This window comes from Xiphophorus hellerii, chromosome 1, assembly GCF_003331165.1.
Source record: "Xiphophorus hellerii strain 12219 chromosome 1, Xiphophorus_hellerii-4.1, whole genome shotgun sequence".
Taxonomy (NCBI): Eukaryota; Metazoa; Chordata; class Actinopteri; order Cyprinodontiformes; family Poeciliidae; genus Xiphophorus; species Xiphophorus hellerii.
In genome coordinates, this window is record NC_045672.1 from 247,661 (window position 1) to 268,072 (window position 20,412).

At 40.1% G+C, this 20,412-nt stretch overlaps 1 protein-coding gene across 1 annotated transcript in view; it reads right to left on the minus strand.

The window, feature by feature from the left end:
- The window catches only part of ptpn11b (protein tyrosine phosphatase non-receptor type 11b), a 58,632-nt gene that overhangs the window by 6,700 nt on the left and 31,520 nt on the right, over positions 1-20,412 (minus strand). Inside the window, exons 3-11 of the mRNA XM_032563006.1 lie at positions 10,941-11,135; positions 6,272-6,464; positions 6,005-6,121; positions 5,768-5,881; positions 4,949-5,045; positions 4,688-4,767; positions 4,389-4,544; positions 2,555-2,686; positions 1,057-1,211 (exon numbers count right to left, since the gene is read on the minus strand). Of these exons, the coding sequence (XP_032418897.1) occupies positions 1,057-1,211; positions 2,555-2,686; positions 4,389-4,544; positions 4,688-4,767; positions 4,949-5,045; positions 5,768-5,881; positions 6,005-6,121; positions 6,272-6,464; positions 10,941-11,135 (1,239 nt within the window). The remainder of the gene's footprint in view (positions 1-1,056; positions 1,212-2,554; positions 2,687-4,388; positions 4,545-4,687; positions 4,768-4,948; positions 5,046-5,767; positions 5,882-6,004; positions 6,122-6,271; positions 6,465-10,940; positions 11,136-20,412) is intronic.

The following is a 20,412-nucleotide window of genomic DNA, read 5'->3' on the forward strand; positions in this document are numbered from 1 at the left end:
GTTTGTTTTTTTTCTCCAGACGTTTCAGGGAGGATGAGAAACTCTGAGCTGATGCTGCTCGGGGGACGTTGGCTGATTCCACATTTATCCAGGGATCAAGGATCCTGTTTGAGCCGGATCGTGGAAACATTCAGCAGCAGGACAGATTCAGCAGAACCAGTTGCTTAACACACACACTGCAGCTCTGACAGTATCTGTGCGATTCACCTAAAGACCTCGTATGTTCAGAGTCTTTAAAAGGACTTCATAAAACACATAGAGTAAAAAGCAGTCATGCATGTTTTAGGGTGCTCCACCTGAATGGCTGTTTATTCAGCCAACCAGCAGAAAGTTCACAGTTTTAGAGCCAAGAACTGACTTTATGCATCAAAATAGATTCACTTCAGATGTTCAACCTCATTCATGAAGAATGAATTCACCAAGAGGAATAACTTGTCAGGTTTTCCATCATTTCAGTTTCTCAAGATACTCCATACTTCACATTATAGTTGTACTGAAATTAAAGTTTAGATATTTGACCTGAACCCAGCCCGATATTTGGGTGGTTTGGTCTTCTGTGGCGCGTTTCATTAGCCTGCAATACATTCAGCACAGCGAAAATCAAATGATGACATGATATAAACTATCTACTATCATTTACACTATTTATTGTAAATGGAGGAGTAGATAGTTTAACCTGTTAAAGAGTTTAACCCTAAAGAATTAAAGAAAGTAAGTACAGAGAAGAAGTTAATCAGAGCCCACTGATGATAAGATCATCACACATCCCAGATGATTTGACCTTTTCTCACCCTGCAGCTACAACAAGCAACAAAATGGAGCTGAAAGACATAAGAAGCTAAAAACAGGAGAAGTTACACTGCTTACTTAACTGCTGGTTGAAAACAAGAGCAGTAAAATTGTACATAAAATAATATACCAGGTTTACTTTGTGCTCAGATCTCTAATTAAAGTTAATCAGTTGAGTCAGACACAAAGCCTGTGGACCAGCTTTTACTTTTCAGCTCTAAATTCTAGCTTACATGAGCTCTTCCCAGTTAGCGGTGCTGGTTGTACCTGCAGTGGACGACAATGGGTCCAGTATCCTTAATGGTGCTCTGTGTGCAGTTGACTTCCTCCAGGAACCAGAGGACGCCGCCGGGCTCGTTGGGGACGCCGTGGTCCGGCCAGCTCAGGTACTGGTAGTGCCAGATGTACCGCAGAGGCTCCTTCTACACAAACACAGCATGACAGGAAGTGAGGAAGTTCTACTGGAACCAGTAAGCTTCAGCAGCTTTAAACGGGTCAGAACAGCCTTCACTGTTAAAGAAACTGAGAGCCACAACAACTTCACTGTCATTTTCATGGCATAGTCTAACTGGTAAACACAAACAAATAAAAATATTAATCACTTTTTAAAAATATGTATTTAAAAACCCACATAATAAAACAAGAGAATGAGCAGTTGTTTAATCCAGTGCAGTAAAGCTAGAGTAATACAAAAATATTGTATTTTAATACATGACTTTCACTTTTCAGAATGAATTATTGAAATAATTAATAGTTATTTCCTCTGTTCCTGACATGAATGTGTGTAAGGAGACAGAGTGTGCTGCTCTGCTGTGTTACTGGACTGTGCCGTTCACCTCTGCTGGTCACATGACAAGTCGCTCTGAAAACAGCAACAGGAACTAATCACAGCACTGCTCTGATAAATCCAACTGTGTTTAGTTAGCATTCAAAATGAGCTGCTCCTTTATCACACTCTGGCTCTGCACAAAAACCTGAGCCTGTTGGACATCTCTGAAGTCTAATAATGTTCCAGATCTTTATTTTACTGACTTCTATTTCGGTGAAATGCCTCCTTAAGATACTTTCAGCAAGTAATAGGAAAATCATAATTTGGAAATGGCTACAAACTGACCACTGGTGAGGAATTATAAAAGAAATGTACAATAAGGAGAAACTTGTACGTTTACCTGAGCTGGAGAAATGAACCAAATGCTGGAAAAAAGGAATATTTATACAGAAAACTTAAACTGGATGAATTTATCAGTCCATTTTAGTTACTTAGCTAGTTTTATTTTTCTATTTTACTTTATTTTTTTTATTTTACTGTACTGTACCCATGTTGTTCACATGTTCTTTGTAATATATAAAATTAAAAAGTACAAATTCAAATGAGCCTGCAACTCTCATAAGCTCTCATAATGCTGTAGTTATACGTGAGGAAATTATCTGTATTATAGCAAACATTGAATATTTATGTTGAAATAAAAATAATTCAAAGCTCAATTTCCACTTGAATTGGAGTTTAAATGTGTGAAATGTTATGTTTTAGGTGTTATCAGTATTATAGTTATCATTATTAACTAATATGGTAATGCTTACCATATTATCACTAGGAACCACTAGGAAAGAAAAATTCATCTTTATTCCTGACAAAAGTTGTAAGTTTGTTGTGTTTTTTTCACTTATTGCTCCATCTGCCAGTCAACCAGATGAGTCTTGTAAGCTGAAGCTCAAACTGTTGGCTTGGTAATCTGACTCCAAGTCAGAGGTCAGCCGTCCCTACCCTGTCCAGGCGCGTCACCTCCAGCTTCCTCAGGATGTAGTCCTGCGCCGGCTGCTCTTCCACATTCCTCACCAGGACTTTCCCAAACTCTTTAGTGCCATTGAGGTCCGGCCAGTACCGGACGCATTTGTTCTGATAGAACCATGAAGGTAGAGAGAGAGAGAAAGAGAAAGAGAAAGAAATAGAAATGGACAGAGAGAGAGAGAGAGACTGGCATTAGACAGTCTGAAGAAACGGCTCAACTCAAGCAGCTTTTCAGGAAGCTTATCTGTCATGCTATCCCCTGCTAGTCCCTGTGTGTCCACCACACTGACACATGTACATCATCCTGACACTCACACGCTAAAGCACTCGCTGCTTTCCACTGATGACTCATAAAAAGGATATTAGATTATCACACAGCCGAAACATTTTGAAAGTGAGAAACAGAAATGATTCATGATTGGCTTGTTTTTGTCAACATGTCGTTAAAACTGAAAGGCACTGATATGTGGTCTTCTGCTTTTAGTTTTCTTTTTTTTTTTTACAAGAGAAGGCTTTCTGATCAGGATAACCTGATCGATTCCTTATTGGAAGGAGTGAGAACTCCTACTTTCCCCCAGAAGCTCAGCCAACAAATGTGGCTGAGTTTCAGAAAAGTAAATATGGGAAGATCATCGAATTCTCCTCACCCTAAAAATCTAATTTTCCTCTCAAGACAAATTTCAGACAACCAGAACTTTGGCTTGAAGAGAAGAAACAACTCAAAGATGTGTGACAGAGACAGACACAGTTTGTTAACTGACTACAACTTATATCTCAGGATATTAGGATGCAGCCAGAACATTGACATGAATCATCATCAACATCATGCCTTTCTTTACCTTTGTAACGTTTTCATTTCTACTTTTTCAAAGTAGAACATCAGGTGATGGTGCTATCAGCAGTATAAACATCTGGCCATGTGCACAGATCAAATTCTTAACAGCACAATTTGATTCAAAACATTATGATGATGCCCTTTAAAAAATAGACCTTACGTACAACTGATGACTGCAGTTTACCTTTAATAAAGGCTCAAAAAAGGAGAAACTCTAGAAAAACATCTTGTCTAGTTTCTTTCATTATTTAAGAAAAAATACAAATTTATAGGGCCAGGACTTTCATGCGTTAATTCTAATTAGATTATTTAGTAGATTTTAATAAGCTAACCATGTTAGCACAATTAAGTGTTTTTTCCCAAGCCGGAACCTTTCTGTGGTGTTTCTTTTACACGAGTAACTCTGATGCACAAGCAACATTGGCAAACAAAGTCACCTCTCTGAGGGTAACTTTTGCTTCTAGAAACAATCTGATGCTGGAAAAAACTACTGTACTGATACTGCGCATCAGTGAAGCTATTTAAGTGTAAAATAGCATCTCAGTGCTAAACATGTTGCAGCAGTGCAGACGTCCCCAACGCTAATGGCAACATCCACAGTTCACATTCTGAGGATTGCTTTTTTAAAGAAGTTCACTGGATGATCAGCGGTTCCTGAGCCACTTTAAATCTGAATGAGTCTAATGAAACTTTGAATAACCTAAAGAAAAAGAAAAACAATAAATATCTGTTGCTAAGCTCATATGTTTATTCAATGATTCAGCAGCAAAAGGGTTTTTGAATTGAAAATATTGGTTATGTTTTTTGATTAAAAATAGATAAAGTATTGATTATTAACTTTTAATCTGGTCCCACCACGACTAATGCAGCACCAAGCAGTAATTTAACCCTTTAGCAACCTGCTAAAGGGTTAAAGTGCATCAGAAAGACTCATCGAGGACTGGAGTAAGCATGAGTGACACGGAGGCGGCTTACCCTTCCCCGCTCCATCTCCTTGGTCGTCATGACGATGACGTGAGCATTCTCCTGATACACCATCTTCCAGAAGTCGTTCACCGTGTTCTGCAGGCAGCCCTGGGTGGCAATGAAGACTTTACTCTCCTCCACATGCCGCCCGTCTTCACTCACGTTCTGAATGGTTGGACAACAGGAACAATTGCACATGAACTGTTTTTACCACTGAGTGAATGTTAATTATGTAATATTAAATGTCTAAAAATATATTTAACATCCAAAGTGTGTGGAGGAAGTCCTTCCTGGTCACATACACTCACTCTGATATAGTTAGCGTTGATGTAATCCGAACCTGGAGAGTCTGATTCAGAATCTTTAATCACAACTCGCGTTGTGTCGACTGCAAACACAAAGTTCAACCAATTAATGCATGAAGGAGCAGTCAGTCCTGAAACCACACAGACATAATGCAGCTGATAGGCTCAGGCTATTAAAACACTATCTCTATGCTCTGTCGTCTGTGTCACTCTTTCCACAGGAAGTTGGAGAGACAGGAAATAGCAGGTTGCTGTGCGACTCACAGGGGAGGATGTTCTTGTATCTGTTTTTACTCTTGTTTTCTGGCTTCTGGCCCTCTTTCCGGGGATACAGCAGTTTGCACTCTTGCTGCTGAAGTACCTTTAAAAGAGATGGAGAGAGGACAAAAGAACAACATAAGATAGACAACATGGGAATTTCAATGGGTTATCGCCACATAAAACAGTTCCAGGAAGAGTAGAGCAAAAAACAATACTCTACTGACATTTTCAAAGACATTTAGGTAACTGGAATACTCCGAATAACGCTGGGTGTAAAACAGTATAATGAGCTTTTATTACAGCAGCGGTCACCATGGGGAGAAGTCAGAGGGAAACATCTAACAACTCAGGGTGTGTGATAATATTCACTGTTCCAATGCCTTCATTTTAACACAGATTCACACCCACACTGGGTAATACATTCATTTCATGACAAAAATATTTCAAACAAACGGTAAACATAGTACTTTTCCAATATGAAAGAAATTGGGTTGTTTTATTTATAGACTCTCAGACTTTCTTGAATTGCTTATAAAACATTATTTTCCCCTTTATTTCAATGCTGGAGGTGAAGCATTGGCTAATTATTTGGATAATTAGCGTTGTAATAGAAATGGCAACACACCAATTAACTTTTTTTGCTCATAAACTTTCTAAATACTTACTTAGAGTTCTATCTTTATGTTTATGTTTGGCATTTTCATGTCAATATGTTTGGTTCTGCTTTTCGGCCACGCGTTTTGCTTCCAGAGGGCATTAGTTACACTTTAACATGACATTATGATGAAACTGGAATAATATAAATGGCTGTGCTGCACACACCTCAAACTCCTCCCAGAATCCTTGTTTTGGCTTCTCTGAGTTGTCTGCTACTTTGTTGAGTTCTCGTACCCGGTTCTCGATGTTGGCAGCATTTATCCTCGTGGCGTTAAAAGGCTGCCATAGTCAAACAAAAACACAAACATTTTAAACTGGCCACTACAAACCAGACGGTGAGCTATAAAACAATTACCAGAGAATATTCTTAGTTGTATATTTCCCTAACTGTGTCTTTGTCACCTGTTTGAGATGCACTACAATGCCGCTTTTTTCCACCATGGGGTTCTTCTTGTAATGATCCACCAGATCGGCCAACGTGTCAAACCGTTCACCACCTCCCACATCATACTTGCCTTCCTGCAGAACAAAAATGTTTACAATTAAAAAGGAACTATAACTGCAAGCAGTTATCAAGTTATCAACGGGTTCCAAGCCCCAACAATGATCAAACCAACCAATGAAAATCCTTCTTAAAGGCATGATATGCGTCCAAAAGAGCAATCTTACCTGGAAGCGAATCATAACGTGTGTGACTTTGGTTTTGCGGTCGATGTTGTCGTGTTTCTCCTCGTTGGTGAGAACCGACAGGACAAAGTCTCCGGGTTTACTCTGACTCTCCCGGACCAGAAAGCTGCCGGCTTTGCCTTTTTCTGTGAGGAGTTTCTCTGCATCTCTCCCAGTGAGGTGACCATGGTACCACCTGGAGATTGATAAACAAGCATCTTTCTGGTTGTATGAACGGAGAATCAATATTTAATGGCATAAAACACCCGGGACAAGAGCATCAAAGTACATACTGCAATCCATATGTTTGTCATCAGGCTTTTGTTTCGCTGTTAAATCATAACTGTAACAATATAAACAGATTTGTTTGGTTTTACAACTTTACAGCACTGTGTGAAATTCTGTTGAGATTGCTTTGGTAAATATTGAAGCTTTATGTATCTTTATAGATCAGGGGTGCTCAATATGGGAAGGTTTTAAGTCGATCTCGGCAGTAGGTAGCAAACTGAATGCCACGAGGAGACTGAGACCAGCACGTCATCTTCTGACACACTTATCAAAAATATTCACTAAGATCCAAAACGTTTGTAACTTTATTGAAGAATAAAAAAATCAACAAAATGTGTTCAAATTAATCATCCAACAAAAATAATAATCCCAGTAATTACTGTTTCAACTAGATGTTGCGCAATTCTGTGCGTTTTGGTTCCATTACAAAAATAATAACAAAATAATAAACACCGACTCTCTGAGCAGAGCAGGAGTTTAAAACTAGCTCATCAACCACGCTGTGTTCAGGGAGCACTTATTAATAATCACAAAATAAATATCAAGCCTGAAAACCTAATATCGCAACGGACTGAATGTTATGTTTTTAACGTAATCTCTGTTCGGCTTGGGGAGCCCAGGCGGTTACCACGGCAACGCATTACAGCCGCTGTAATTTCTAAACGTTCAATAAATGACAAACTTGGACTAATTACCTCGTTCATTTGTGAGTATCCGTAATTCACAACAAACATCAAATACGGTAAATACGTTTCATTAAGTACTTAAACAAATGGCTTCTACCGCGATAATTATGTGAAATTAAATTGTCTAAAAAGAATTTTTAAATAGCTTGGTGTTTTCTGGCGTCTTGCTTTGAGTTCAGAGTCTGAGAGGCTTTTCCTCTATCAACCTAATTTTTTTGTCTCCTATTTAGTGGAAATATTGATGTTAATGAGATTTTCTCTAAAATGATAACTTTTTTAACCTGCACAGCTCCACTGTTGAAAATGAGAAGCTAACATTCACAAATGACATTGAAATAAAATCCAGTCCAACATCTGGTTTGAGGCGATTCCTCTGGAACCTGTTGGAGGAAAAATATCCCAACTTCACAAGATGTGCTTTAACTTAACAGAGCTCTTTGGTTCCTCCTGAAATTTCTCATATCAAGGTCATCAAACCAAATGTCAGACTGACCTGCTGGCCTCAGGTTTGCAACCAGCTTCTGACAGAGAAACCAGTAACATCTTCCCAGTGTCAGAATCTCACTAAGGAAGAAACTGGATTAGGTTTTCTATCACTTTAATATGTCTACTGATGTATATTCACATATAAAATAAGTCAATAGAGTTTCAATTACAATTTTTATGTCTTCGTGTCAGGAGGTAGATCTCAGCCGGCTGATGAGAGAAAAAGTAGATCTTGGTTTCAAAAAGTTTGGGCTCCCGTTATAGATAAACACACATGCAGGACTGGACACTACTCAGTAAAATGTATGATGGTGGCGTCCAAACTTTTTGCCAAAATTGTTCAGCTCAAACAAGGCTGGACAATACATCAATAATATACAGTATATCGTAATTGACATGTGATTAATAGATGACATGTCTGGTAGAATAATCAATACACAGAATATTCTGCACAGCATTATGGGGGATGTAAATGGTAAATGGCTTTGTACTTGTTTAAAGCACTTCACAGTCATTCACACACACACACACCCGCCCGCATACACACACATACTCACACCCTGATGGTGACAAGCTACTGGATAGTAGCCACATCTGCCCTAGGCGGTCCGACAGAGGCTGCAATGCACCGACGTCACCGTGACCTCTGACCCCACCAGCAGGCAAGGTGGGTGAAGTGTCTTGTCCAAGGACACAACGACATGTCTGGACACGCCTGATTTATGATTTGCAGCCACACGCTTATTAAATATGGGCACCAGAGTTTCACCCTTTTAAAGCGGACATATTGTTATATTAACTTTTCTCTGTTTGCAGACTCAAGCTAAAGTTCCAAATAAAAGATTAATCACCACGACAGCAGACAGAAATACCAACACAGCATTTCTCCTTCAGATGCCTTTATTCACCTGCTGCTTCTCTACCTAAGAGACTCAGATACACACTTTGTGTCTGAGTATCTCAGGGTGGATGTGAGTGTAAGGTAGATAAATCAACAAGACGAATAAGTGAGATTAACTTTTCCATCAGAGGGGGCGGACTGAAGGAAGTTTCCTGTAATTCATGGCTTGAATATAATTTAAATATATATGTGCGCTATGTGTAGACTCCCACTCCAGAGTGATAGCGTCTCTTATATGGCTGCAGGCTCACTTCACCTGATTTTCAGATGAAATACTCGCATGTCGACATTTTGTTTCCTGTGTGATGATGAGCCAGAACGTAAAGGAAGTGCCATCAAGAAAAGCACCCAGAATGGAAAAACCACATGAACCGTAAACCAGAAGCAGCTCTTACACCTGATAGATTAAAACACACACACAGTGCAAAGCAGATGTGCAGAAATAAAAAACATTTGTATCCAGTTTTTTTAGGAGAACCATGCTTTGCAGAGTAAGGCCGGATTCTGCATTCAGAACATAAATATTCTATGAAGTACGTAATTGTGTGTATATTTGCAAAAGCTTAGACGTGAACCAGTGAATTAATCCAAACATGCCTTTGGGAATACACAGTAATTTATCTTTGTGCATATAAATTTCATGAGTGGGAGTGTTTATTCAGAGTATCCTCTCCTCAATCTCTGTAAACATGTAGGTGCGCTGGTACATAATTAACTAGTTAATGTGGATTGCTAACAGTCAGTCCACTGAACACTTTGCTAAGTGATGGGCCAGTGGGCAAGTAATTCAATATTATTGCTTGTTCTGATGGCTCTGAGTGGATCAGCAGTGAGGCGGTAACATCAAACTGGAGAGGTTTCCAGGACCGCTGCTTTGCCTCATTCTCTCTTCAACTCTAAGCAGACTATGGAACCAGTTTACTCATCTATCCACATTAGGACAACCGATGTTCTGAATGGGCGATGTATAAATTAACTGACTTTGAAGTGGCATCATGTTTATGTGATGAGAATGTTATTATGCATCATTTGTCCTGTTTGAATGTCATAAATTCAGTCTAATGTGCGCCTGGAAGGTGAAGTGAGAGTGAATGTTTAAAGTGGGCTTTTAAAACCCATCATCTTGTTCTACGCTTTGCTTCGTTTAGAGCAGAGATCTCCAAGCTTTATGTAACAGTCAAAATGACTTATGGACCAAAGGAATTTAATTTTTTTATAAAAGCTCGTACTTTGATATTTTTTCAAGTTAAACGTTTAATTAAACAAATAAATTAGATTTGTTTTGTTGAAAAGAGATAGGTTATCTATCTTCTGTCTATCTACTTAAAGGGGCAGTATTATGTGTTTTCCAGGCACATAGTGCCATTTTATAGCACAATCAATTAACTATGTTAACTACAGTTATCATGTTTGTTTGTTTTTGATGAGAGAATAACATTATGTAAACAGTCAATTTTTGAGCTTCACTGTCACTTTAAGGGTTTACATGTTTGGCTTATTAAAATAGATGTCTGTCAGGCTCCTGTCTACCCAGGTCTCATGTTTGTTAACCTTTTTTAGTTTTTTGGATTGGCTGCACTGTAACTAATTTTGTTGAACGTTCTGTACAGCAGAAAGTGTTTTTGAATTGAAATATTGCTCATTTTGTCACTCAAAGCTATGGTAATATTGCTGAAGTGGGTTTGTTGAGGCCAGATGTAATACTAAAAATAAAAATATTTTACAGAAGGAAACCATAACAGCTTATTGAAATCTTCAGTCTCTTTTCATTGTGGTTTCAGGAGTTTGTTCTTGTCCCATATTTGTCTGACATTAAGGGGAGCAGCAGCCGTTTTTAATTTAAACCTCTGGTTCACAGACTGGAAACTGGAATTGGGTTGAGCTCCCTGGATATTGAGAGGACCTTTGTCCTGTACAAATCAGAAGTTTCTATGTTTTCTTTGTTCCAGTTTCTTTTACCAGCAGGATATCTGATGAGCCTCTGCTGCTGCAGCACCTCTCTGCAGCTGGAAGCTCACCTTCTCACCATCACAGTTTCCTCTGAAAATGTTTGTCTGGATGATCTGTGTAAGCTACTAATTTCACTCTTTGTGAATATTCTTCTGAACAGAACAAGAACATTGAGTTTTATACTGCTCTGATCTGAGTTTTGTTCATAACCATTTCAAACTGATTTGATTTTAAGGTTCTCCAATGATAAAAGTTGCTTCATGTTTAGTTGTCTGGTAGGCACTCTGGGTTTCTGTAACAGGTGAAATCAGGTGGATTTGTCCTGCTGCTGTTCTCGTGCTGTCTGGATAGTGATGTTTACCTCTCAGAGGTGGGATCCTTGCAGTTGAGTGGATACTTCAGCTCGATGACGTGGCCGTTCCTCTCGCGCAGCAGGTCCTGCTGTTCAGTGTAATACTGCACCAGCTCGGCTAGCGTGGCAAACTTCTCGCCGCCGTACAGGTCATAGTAGTCCCCCGAGTTCTGGATTTTAATGTGGGTCACCTCATTGTTACGCCTGAGTAAAAAATTCAACTTATTATTTTCACAGAAGAGCAAGGAATTTAATCAAAACAAGCTTTTTTTCCCTTCTTGTTAACATTTTCCCTCTTCCATAGCTACCCTGCGGAAATGTAAAAATAAAGACCTGAACAGACACAAACAGCCACCCACGCACATGCCCATGCAGTATAGAGCTCACACAAAGACATCCAGACTTCGCCCACACAAGCCCAGCATAAACACACATAAACATGTCCAACTTATCAAGCCATCTGCTGCCTTCCTGCCTTACTCCCAGCAATCCTCCTTCAAGAACATGCAGATCATGTCGAATCACTTCAAATTGTTATTTAATCCACTATTCTCTGTATTTAAGGATCTGCTTTAATTTTTACATTCAAGAAAATGCACAAAGATGAGAAATTTGCTTCAATCTAATATGAAATGGAAGGAAATTATACATATAAAGACAATATATGAAGCGTTTTGTGCATTTGTTTTCAGACTCTTTTACCCTAATGCCCCAAAATAAAACAACCAGTCATCCAATAAATAAAAGTCTTCTTGTTTGCAATTTAATGAGAGTAATCCTATGAAGACCCAGAGGTCAAAGATAAACTCTGGAGGAGCTGGAGATTTCTATAGATCAGGTGGATAAATTTGCTTCCAAGACGACTAATCGTCCTTTAATTATCCTCCCCTGTGGTATGAAGAGCGCCTTCGTTAAAGGAAAGCTGTACGAAGTGCTGGCTGGAGATTGCCACCAAAAAAATCTGAAATTTTGAGATGAATCAAAAGATTTCCTAAAAAAAAGTGGAAATTTCTGAGTTTGAAAGGTTGAAAATTTGCTAAAATTTCTGATTCTGAAGCTCAAAAATTTTCAAGATTTTTTCTAGAAATTTTTTATTTTAATCTAAAGATTTCTAAGTTTTTTATCAGAATTGTTTCTCTTCCTTTTTTATTTTCTATGTACAACGACCCTAATAAGCTGCCATAGGTTTATAACTCAGATCTGGGAATGACTTTAAATCCAACTAAACCATATTCCAAGTCCAAATAATAAGTCCAAATTATTTTTTACAGCACAGACTACAAGGTTTAGAATAATACTGTATTACTATAATAATATTCACCTAATCTGAACTGTGGCTATTCGAAGTGACATACAACAAAGCGAGGATGCACTGATATGTTTTATTAAGCAGACCAGTGCAGATATGTTAAACAATGACTAATAGATAGTTTGTAAGAAATCTTGCAGCAAAGAAAGTTCTACAAAGTATTCACTCAGTGGATTTGAAACAAATGCAAACCAGTTTTCTGGTTTCTATTTGCAAGAAATTTGAAAGCCTCCCTGAATTTCAAATGTTTCTTTTAATTAGAACATTTATGGACTACTTTGTGTTGGTCTGTCACAAAAAATTACGATAAAGAACACTGAAATGTGTTTGTGTTACAAAAATATGAAAAAGCTCCAAATAAATACATTTGAATATTTCTGCAGCGAAATTTATCTGCAGTTATCGGTTTTTATCTGGAGTTATCTGTTTTTATCTACAGTTATGGTTTTATCTTCAGTTAGTTTTTATCTGCAGTTAGGTTTTATCTGCAGTTATCTGTATAAGTAAGTTTTTTCCCTAATTTTTAGCAACTTTTGCTTCCATGTTTCACTGGGAAATAGACAACACATATTTGGGATGAGGACACAGAAAACACAAGCATAAATCAGACTCAGAGTGGAGCCGGGCAGTCAGTGCTATCTGATCCAACTCTTCATTGGCTAATGGTGATATCAAATGGCACAAATCCTATTTTCCTCCATCAGTTCTCCTGCAGTCCTCATACGTTTAGCTGTTTTCTCTCACAATCACTGCTCTCATCCATTCTCCTTTTTAATCCATCTCTTCCTCACTCCCCATCCATCTCTACTTTTGTTTCCTGGTAATTGCTTTATAGCTTTATTAGTGACTGCTGGCAAGTTGCCACAGGTATGTGGCCCAGTTAAAGGCCCATCCTCAGCTCTCAGGTCAGAGCCCCCTTTTTCCTACGGAGTTTAACTCCATTAACTCTGGAATGAGAAAAACACATCCTATTAGATTTCCCTTCACTCTGACATGCTGATAACCTTTATGGATTTATTGCAGTTTGAAACTTGTGTGGCATCAATTTGGTTTGGGTCAGGATGAATCTTTACTGCTAGAGAAGAACCAAAATATTGGAATATATTAACAGAGGAGATTGTGTTGTTTCTCATTTATCGTGATCAGTTTCTGACCGTTACAAGGATTTCGATTCATCGTTGTCATGACAAATTCCTTATAATAATGTTTTTTAAAAATAAAAACTAAGCTGTCTGAATTTTCACGGTTATTATTTTTACTGTTTTCTCTGCTGTTTATTTAATGAGAGAATCACTAATCAGTCATTTCTTTGTGCCCGATGTCCTGAAGGAGCTCACTACTACCTAATGTTTGTGTTTGATTCCTGTTTCAGCCCTGAAAAAAGAACCAATAAACAATTCTTATTGTCACTTTTAATGTTATCACAATAGAAACACAAAATACTGTGAAAAACTTTAAGTCACCACATATTAACATTATAATGAAGGAAATGACGAGATCGCTCTGATTAGATTTTTACATAGTTTTTTATAAATTGTTTTGCCAAAGTATTCCTACCTCTGACTAACCTTTTCTTCACATTTTGTCTCGCTGCAGCTTTAAACTTTAACTTACTTTAATAGCATTGTGAGAACCGGATCCACACAAACTAATTGTGAAGTGGAAGGCCAAATGTTTAGTGCTTTTGGATTCACCCTGCTTTGATCTGTACTATTTTATTGTTGACCAGCTTCTCTTTCCTTTCTGAAAGGCATCCCCACAGCATAATCCTGCCACTACCGTTTTATCACAGTGGAGTGACGTGTTCAAGGTGATGAGAAGTGTTTGTTTGCTCCACAAATAGAACTGTACATGTAGGTGAAAAAGTTCCCCTATGGTCTAATCTGGTCAAAGGAAGCTTTTTGTTTGCCATCTGTCCTTACATGGTTTTTGTGGCAAAACACATATTAAACTTTTTATGGCTTTGTTTAAAAATGTATTTTTGATGGCTTCTCTTCCATACAGACCAGATTAGTGGAGAGCACCAATAACAGTTGTGCTGATGGAAAATCTTTTTTAGAGTTAGCATCGTCTCTGTGGCTGCTTTTCCGATTAACAAAGAGATAACTATAAGGTTTACCCAACTCAAATTTAAGACTTTTTAAGACCAGTATGAATGGAATTTAAGACCCAGAAATATGAGAACTTTGTCCAGTCAACTGATGATAAACGTGTACTGACCCATGATGGAAAAAAGCTAGCTAGCTAGCAACAGTATGCAGTATGTAGCAGTGAGGTACCTCACTGTACCTCACTGCTAGCTAGCTAGCAACATACTGTAGCAACATACTGTTAGCAGTGGAGCCTCCACCGTCTCAAGTCGCTAGCAATGAAAATGTCACAATGATTCAAACTTTTGTCTGACAGAAAAGTCCAGTGAGAAAAGAACACAGATCTAAGACCTCTTATTAAAATATTGAAGGATAATTTCATTTTTACAATAAATGTAATTTTTAAGGCCTTAATTTTAGATACATTCATTTCAGACTTTTTAAGGATGTGCTGACAGTGATCTGTACTACTAATAAATGTCTTGATGTTATGGATTCAATAGATTATGCAGAACATTCTACTACTACACACTGAATTTAAGTGTACTCCTGTTTACGATGAACATACATTTGCTAATTCTATATGAGATTGCTCACATACTAATACTCTCATTTTCATGGTAGTTATATTTTAATGTTGTTATGTGCTCCGGCACATTGTATTTATTTCTGTCTATTTTTTTTTACTTGGATTATTTAGTATAGAAGTTAGTTGTATGATTTTTGTTTTTGTTGTTTAATATACTTTAGAGTTTTGATCATTCTTTTTGTAATTGGTCCGTTAATTTATGACGCTGTTGGACCGCCTATAAATAGGCTGGGTTGCGCCAGGTAAAGGCGACGCCCACTCCCAACCAACAGCCAGGATGCGTTCTGACGCAGTGCGCACGTCTCCAGCCTGCCACACGGTAGTTTTTGTTAGCTGTTTGTTTGGTTGATGTTTTTTTTGTTGTAATTTTTGACCTGGTGGGACCGGTTGTCTTGTTTTCGATTTTTCTTTAACAGTAGTTTCTTTTTTCTTGTAGTCCGGTACTAGCAGGGGCTTCGACGGCCCTGTATAGGGTTGGCCCCCTGCTGTACCATTTTGTTCTTTTTGACCGGCTCATCAGGTCCAACTTTCTGTTTATACTTTGGGATTTTTGTGTTCTTTCTTTTTGGGACACGGGGAACCGAGGATTTAATTCTCTTTTTTCTTCACAGAAAAATCAAAAGAAGCCCATCTTAAAGAAAAGCTCGAGAGAATTAAAAATAAAAATTACTTTTGAATCCTCAATTTTGTCTTCGTGTCCTCAAGTATGTTGTGCCCTTTGTGGACGTAACATATTTATGGGGGCTCGTCTACACAAGGTTTGCCTTTAGCGCCTAGTTGTGTCCTGAGTTTGTTTTGCGTTTCTTCCGGTTGTGTGGTTTTTCTCTGCAGTTTGGCACAGCTGGTGTGCGTTGCGGTGGTTTAATTGAGGTAGTGGGCGTGGTTTTCTGGTAGCTTTTGTTTGTGCATGGGCTTTTAGCGCGGAGTGTGGCTTGATTCTGTGGTCTAGACATGGAGTTTGACCTGGATGAGTTTGTTAGAAAGCCCACGTTTGAGTCCTTGGGTACCTGCACAAAGGATCAGTTGCTGTTGGTAGCCGATCAGTTCAAGGTTACGGTAAATAAACGTGCTAAAAGAGGAACAATTGAGGCTGAGTTGTTGGCAGCACTGGTTGAGGTTGGGATTTTTCCTGCTACAAGTTTGCCAAAAAGTCTTGTTGGGTCTCCATCCAGGGCTTCTTGGCCTGATGATCCGGTTCGTTTGAAGGAGCTTGAAGTTGAATTAGGACGGCTTGCTTTGAGAGAGAAGGAGCTGTATCTGGAACAGAGGAAAGTGGAGATACAAGCCGAGCTGCGTTTGAAGGAACTTGAGTTTGGTGCTGCGTCTTCGCAATCCCGATCAAATGATTTTGATGTGTGTAAAAATGTTCGCTTGGTTCCTCCATTTAATGAGCGTGATGTTGATAAATATTTCACGTTGTTTGAAAGGGTGGCGCTCACACTTAAATGGCCTAAAGAGGTGTGGACTTTGTTGTTGCAGTGTACATTAAGTGGCAAAGCGCAGGAGGCATATGCGTCTCTGTCTGTGGCGGATAGTCTTGATTTTGACAAGGTTAAAAACTCTATTTTGCGGGCGTATGAATTAGTGCCTGAGGCTTATCGCCAAAAATTTCGTAAGTTAAAGAAGCAGTATAATCAGACTTATGTGGAATTTGTTAGGGACAAAGAACTTCTCTTTGATCGCTGGTGCTCTGCTAAGGGTGTTGCGGATTTTGTACAACTTAAGCAGCTTATTTTAATGGAAGATTTTAAAAATAGCTTGCCAGACAGGGTTACCACCTACTTAAATGAAAATCAAGTGTCAGACGTGTCAGAAGCGGCAGTGCTCGTTGATGAGTACGTGTTGACGCACAAAGCTAATTTTGAGCGATCACATGTTTTTGACATATTTAACAAGTCGGAGAATAACAGGAAGGAGTGTGTAGAACCTGTTTCATTCGTGGGATCAGATACACCTGCTGCGCTCAATGGCGTCGAGGGTGAGTCGGACCGTGTGTTGGATTTAAAAGCGAATGTAACGTGTTTTTATTGTAAAAAGAGAGGACACATTGTGGCCAATTGTCCGGTTTTACAGAAGAAGTCCACTAAGCCGGTCGCTCTAATTGAAACGGTAAATCACGTTACCCAGTCACATTCGGATACAAAGTCTTGTGAGTATGCTGATTTTAAGCCTTTCGTTATGGACGGATTTGTTTCTGTGTCTCTTACTGGTGAGAAAATCCCTGTGAAAATATTGCGGGATACTGCTGCTTCTCAATCTTTTATTTTGGAGGGGATTTTGCCGTTTAATGGTGACACTGCAATTGGTTCGGATGTGCCGGTTCGTGGTTTTGGCATGCAAGACTTTGGTGTTCCTCTGCACAAAGTCGTGATCCAGTCTGAGCTGTGGTCTGGTGACGCTGTGGTTGGCGTGCGCCCTAGTTTCCCCATACCCGGCGTCTCCATGATCATGGGCAACGATTTGGCTGGGGGTCGAGTGTTGGTTACTCCGGACGTTACACCCGTCCCGGTGTTGCGTACCTGTCCGGATGTGCTTGCTCGTACCTTCCCGGATGTGTTCACGTCGTGCGCAGTTACGCGCGCAGCACTTAGGCGTCAACAAGAGGGCGATAAAGTTGACCTGGCTTTGAGTGAAACTTTTCTGTGCAACGCTGAACCCGAACAGGTCCCATTACAGAAAAGTGTGGAGGACAGGTTTGATGTCGAGGCTCTGTCATTGTCCAGACAGCAGCTGATGGCGCTCCAAAAAACTGACAAAAGCTTAGCGTCTTTGTTTAACGATGCATTAACTGATGAGTCTGACTCCATGACTACTGGTTATTTTTTTAATGATGGGGTTTTGATGCGTAAATGGACGCCTTTGACTGTCTCCCCTGTTGATGAATGGCGTATTGTAAAACAAGTTGTTGTCCCTGCCCCGTACCGACCAGAGATTTTGCGACTAGCACATGACAGTCTACTAGCTGGTCACCTTGGAATAAGGAAAACTTATGATCGCATTTTGCGTCATTTCTTTTGGCCAGGGTTGAAGAGTGATGTCGTGCGCTACTGTAATTCGTGTCATTTCTGTCAAGTATCTGGAAAACCCAATCAGGTAGTTCCTCCTGCTCCGTTGTATCCCATTCCAGCCATCTCTGAACCATTTGAACGAGTATTGGTTGACTGTGTGGGTCCGTTGCCTCGAACCAAAGCGGGGAATAAGTTCTTGGTAACAGTGATGTGTGCCTCCACGCGTTTTCCGGAGGTTTTTCCGGTGCGAAGAATATCTACGCCAGTGGTGGTTAAAGCATTAACGAAGTTTTTTTCATTGTTTGGTTTACCTCGGGTTGTGCAGACGGACCAAGGGTCTAACTTTATGTCTAAAGTATTTGCGCAGGTTTTAAATCAACTTGACATAAAGCACTGTCATTCTAGCGCCTATCACCCGGAAAGTCAGGGCGCACTCGAGCGATTCCATCAAACGTTAAAAACAATGCTTCGCACCTACTGTTTGGAGTTCGAAAAGGACTGGGATGAAGGGGTACATTTACAACTGTTTGCTATACGGGAAGTGGTTCAGGAATCTCTGGGGTTTAGCCCATCGGACTTGGTTTTTGCTCACACTGTTCGTGGTCCTTTAAAACTATTGAAGGAGAAGTGGTTGTGTGTAACCTTTGACCAGAATTTATTGGACTACGTCAGTAATTTTAGGCTGAAGCTGAGCCGTGCCTGCGAGATAGCCAAAGAAAATCTTCAAATTGCACAGGCTAAAATGAAGTCGTTATTTGACAGAAAGGCGGCCGTGAGGGTTTTTGTGCCTGGTGACAAAGTGTTGGTGTTACTTCCGGTTCCTGGTTCCAGCTTACAAGCACGCTACAGTGGTCCTTATGTGATCAAGAGTAAGGTCAGCGATAGAGATTATATGGTCTCTACTCCTGATCGGAGGCGGGCGTCACGCCTATGTCATATTAATATGCTGAAGCCTTACATCGAGCGTGCGCCCTCTCTGACTAAAGCGGTGAGTTGCGTTTCCAGTGAACGCGCTGACTCATGCGTTGGTGCAGGTGCGGACGCACGGGAGGAACTGTCCAGTGCTGAACCTGAAGGTGACGTCTTTTTCCCGGATGTCTCAAAAGGACAGTTTCCAAATTCGGCGGTGTTGGAAAACTTGCCTCTCTTGTTGACTCACCTTGATTTTTCCAAGCAGGCTGATATCGTTAATTTGATCCTGTCTTATAGATCGCTGTTTGCAGACATTCCAACTCAGACTCGTGTGCTTAGTCATGATATTGATGTTGGTGATTCCAAGCCTATTAAACAGCATCCTTACAGAGTGAACCCGGACAAGAGACGCCGTTTGAAAAAACAGGTGGAGTACATGGTGAAACATGGACTTGCTGTTCCAAGCAGTAGTGCGTGGAGTTCGCCATGCCTCCTTGCTATTAAAGCCAATGGAGAGGACCGTTTCTGTACGGACTTCAGGAAGGTAAATGGGGTGACTAAGCCGGATTGTTATCCACTACCGCGTATGGAGGACTGTGTGGACCATGTGGGGGCTGCCCAGTTTGTGACCAAGCTAGATTTACTGAAGGGATACTGGCAGGTCCCCTTAACAGCAAGAGCCCAGGAAATTTCCGCTTTTGTCACACCCGATGATTTCCTTCAGTATAAGGTGATGGCTTTTGGGATGCGTAACGCCCCAGCAACGTTTCAACGGCTTATGAATGTGGTTTTGTCCGGTTTACCATTCTGTGAGGCTTACTTGGATGATTTGGTGATTTGTTCTGCTACATGGGCTGAGCACATTGAACATTTGAGTTCTGTTTTTGCGCGTCTGAGTGACGCTAATTTGACGGTTAATCTTTCCAAATGCCAATTTGGCCAAGCGACTGTGACCTATCTTGGAAAAAGGGTGGGGGGAGGTCAAGTTCGCCCAGTGGAGGCTAAAGTAGAGGCTATTTTGTCTGTCCCTGTACCCACCAGTCGTACTGAGTTACGTCGCTATTTAGCGATGGTTGGTTACTATAGGGGGTTCTGTAAAAACTTCTCCTCTGTAGCTGCCCCTTTAACGGACCTACTTAGCCCTAAAGTAGCTTTTATTTGGTCTGACCGGTGCCAAGCTGCTTTTGAGCAAACTAAACAGTTACTGGTTAATGCTCCTGTGTTGTCTGCCCCTCGTTTTGATGTGCCGTTTAAGTTGGCCGTGGACGCGTGTGATTCAGGCGTCGGAGCTGTCCTTCTGCAGGATGGTTCTGATGGGGTGGAGCATCCGGTTTCTTATTTCTCGAAGAAACTCAATAAGTATCAAAGATGGTACTCCACCATCGAAAAGGAGGCACTAGCGTTGGTCCTGGCTTTAGAACATTTCGAGGTGTACGTAGGCGGTTCCAGCGGATCTGTGGTTGTTTTTACGGACCATAATCCTTTAGTCTTTCTGGACCGCATGCGTAATAAAAATCGCCGTTTGATGGGCTGGTCTCTGCGGCTTCAGTTTTTTAATATCGCTATCCAACAT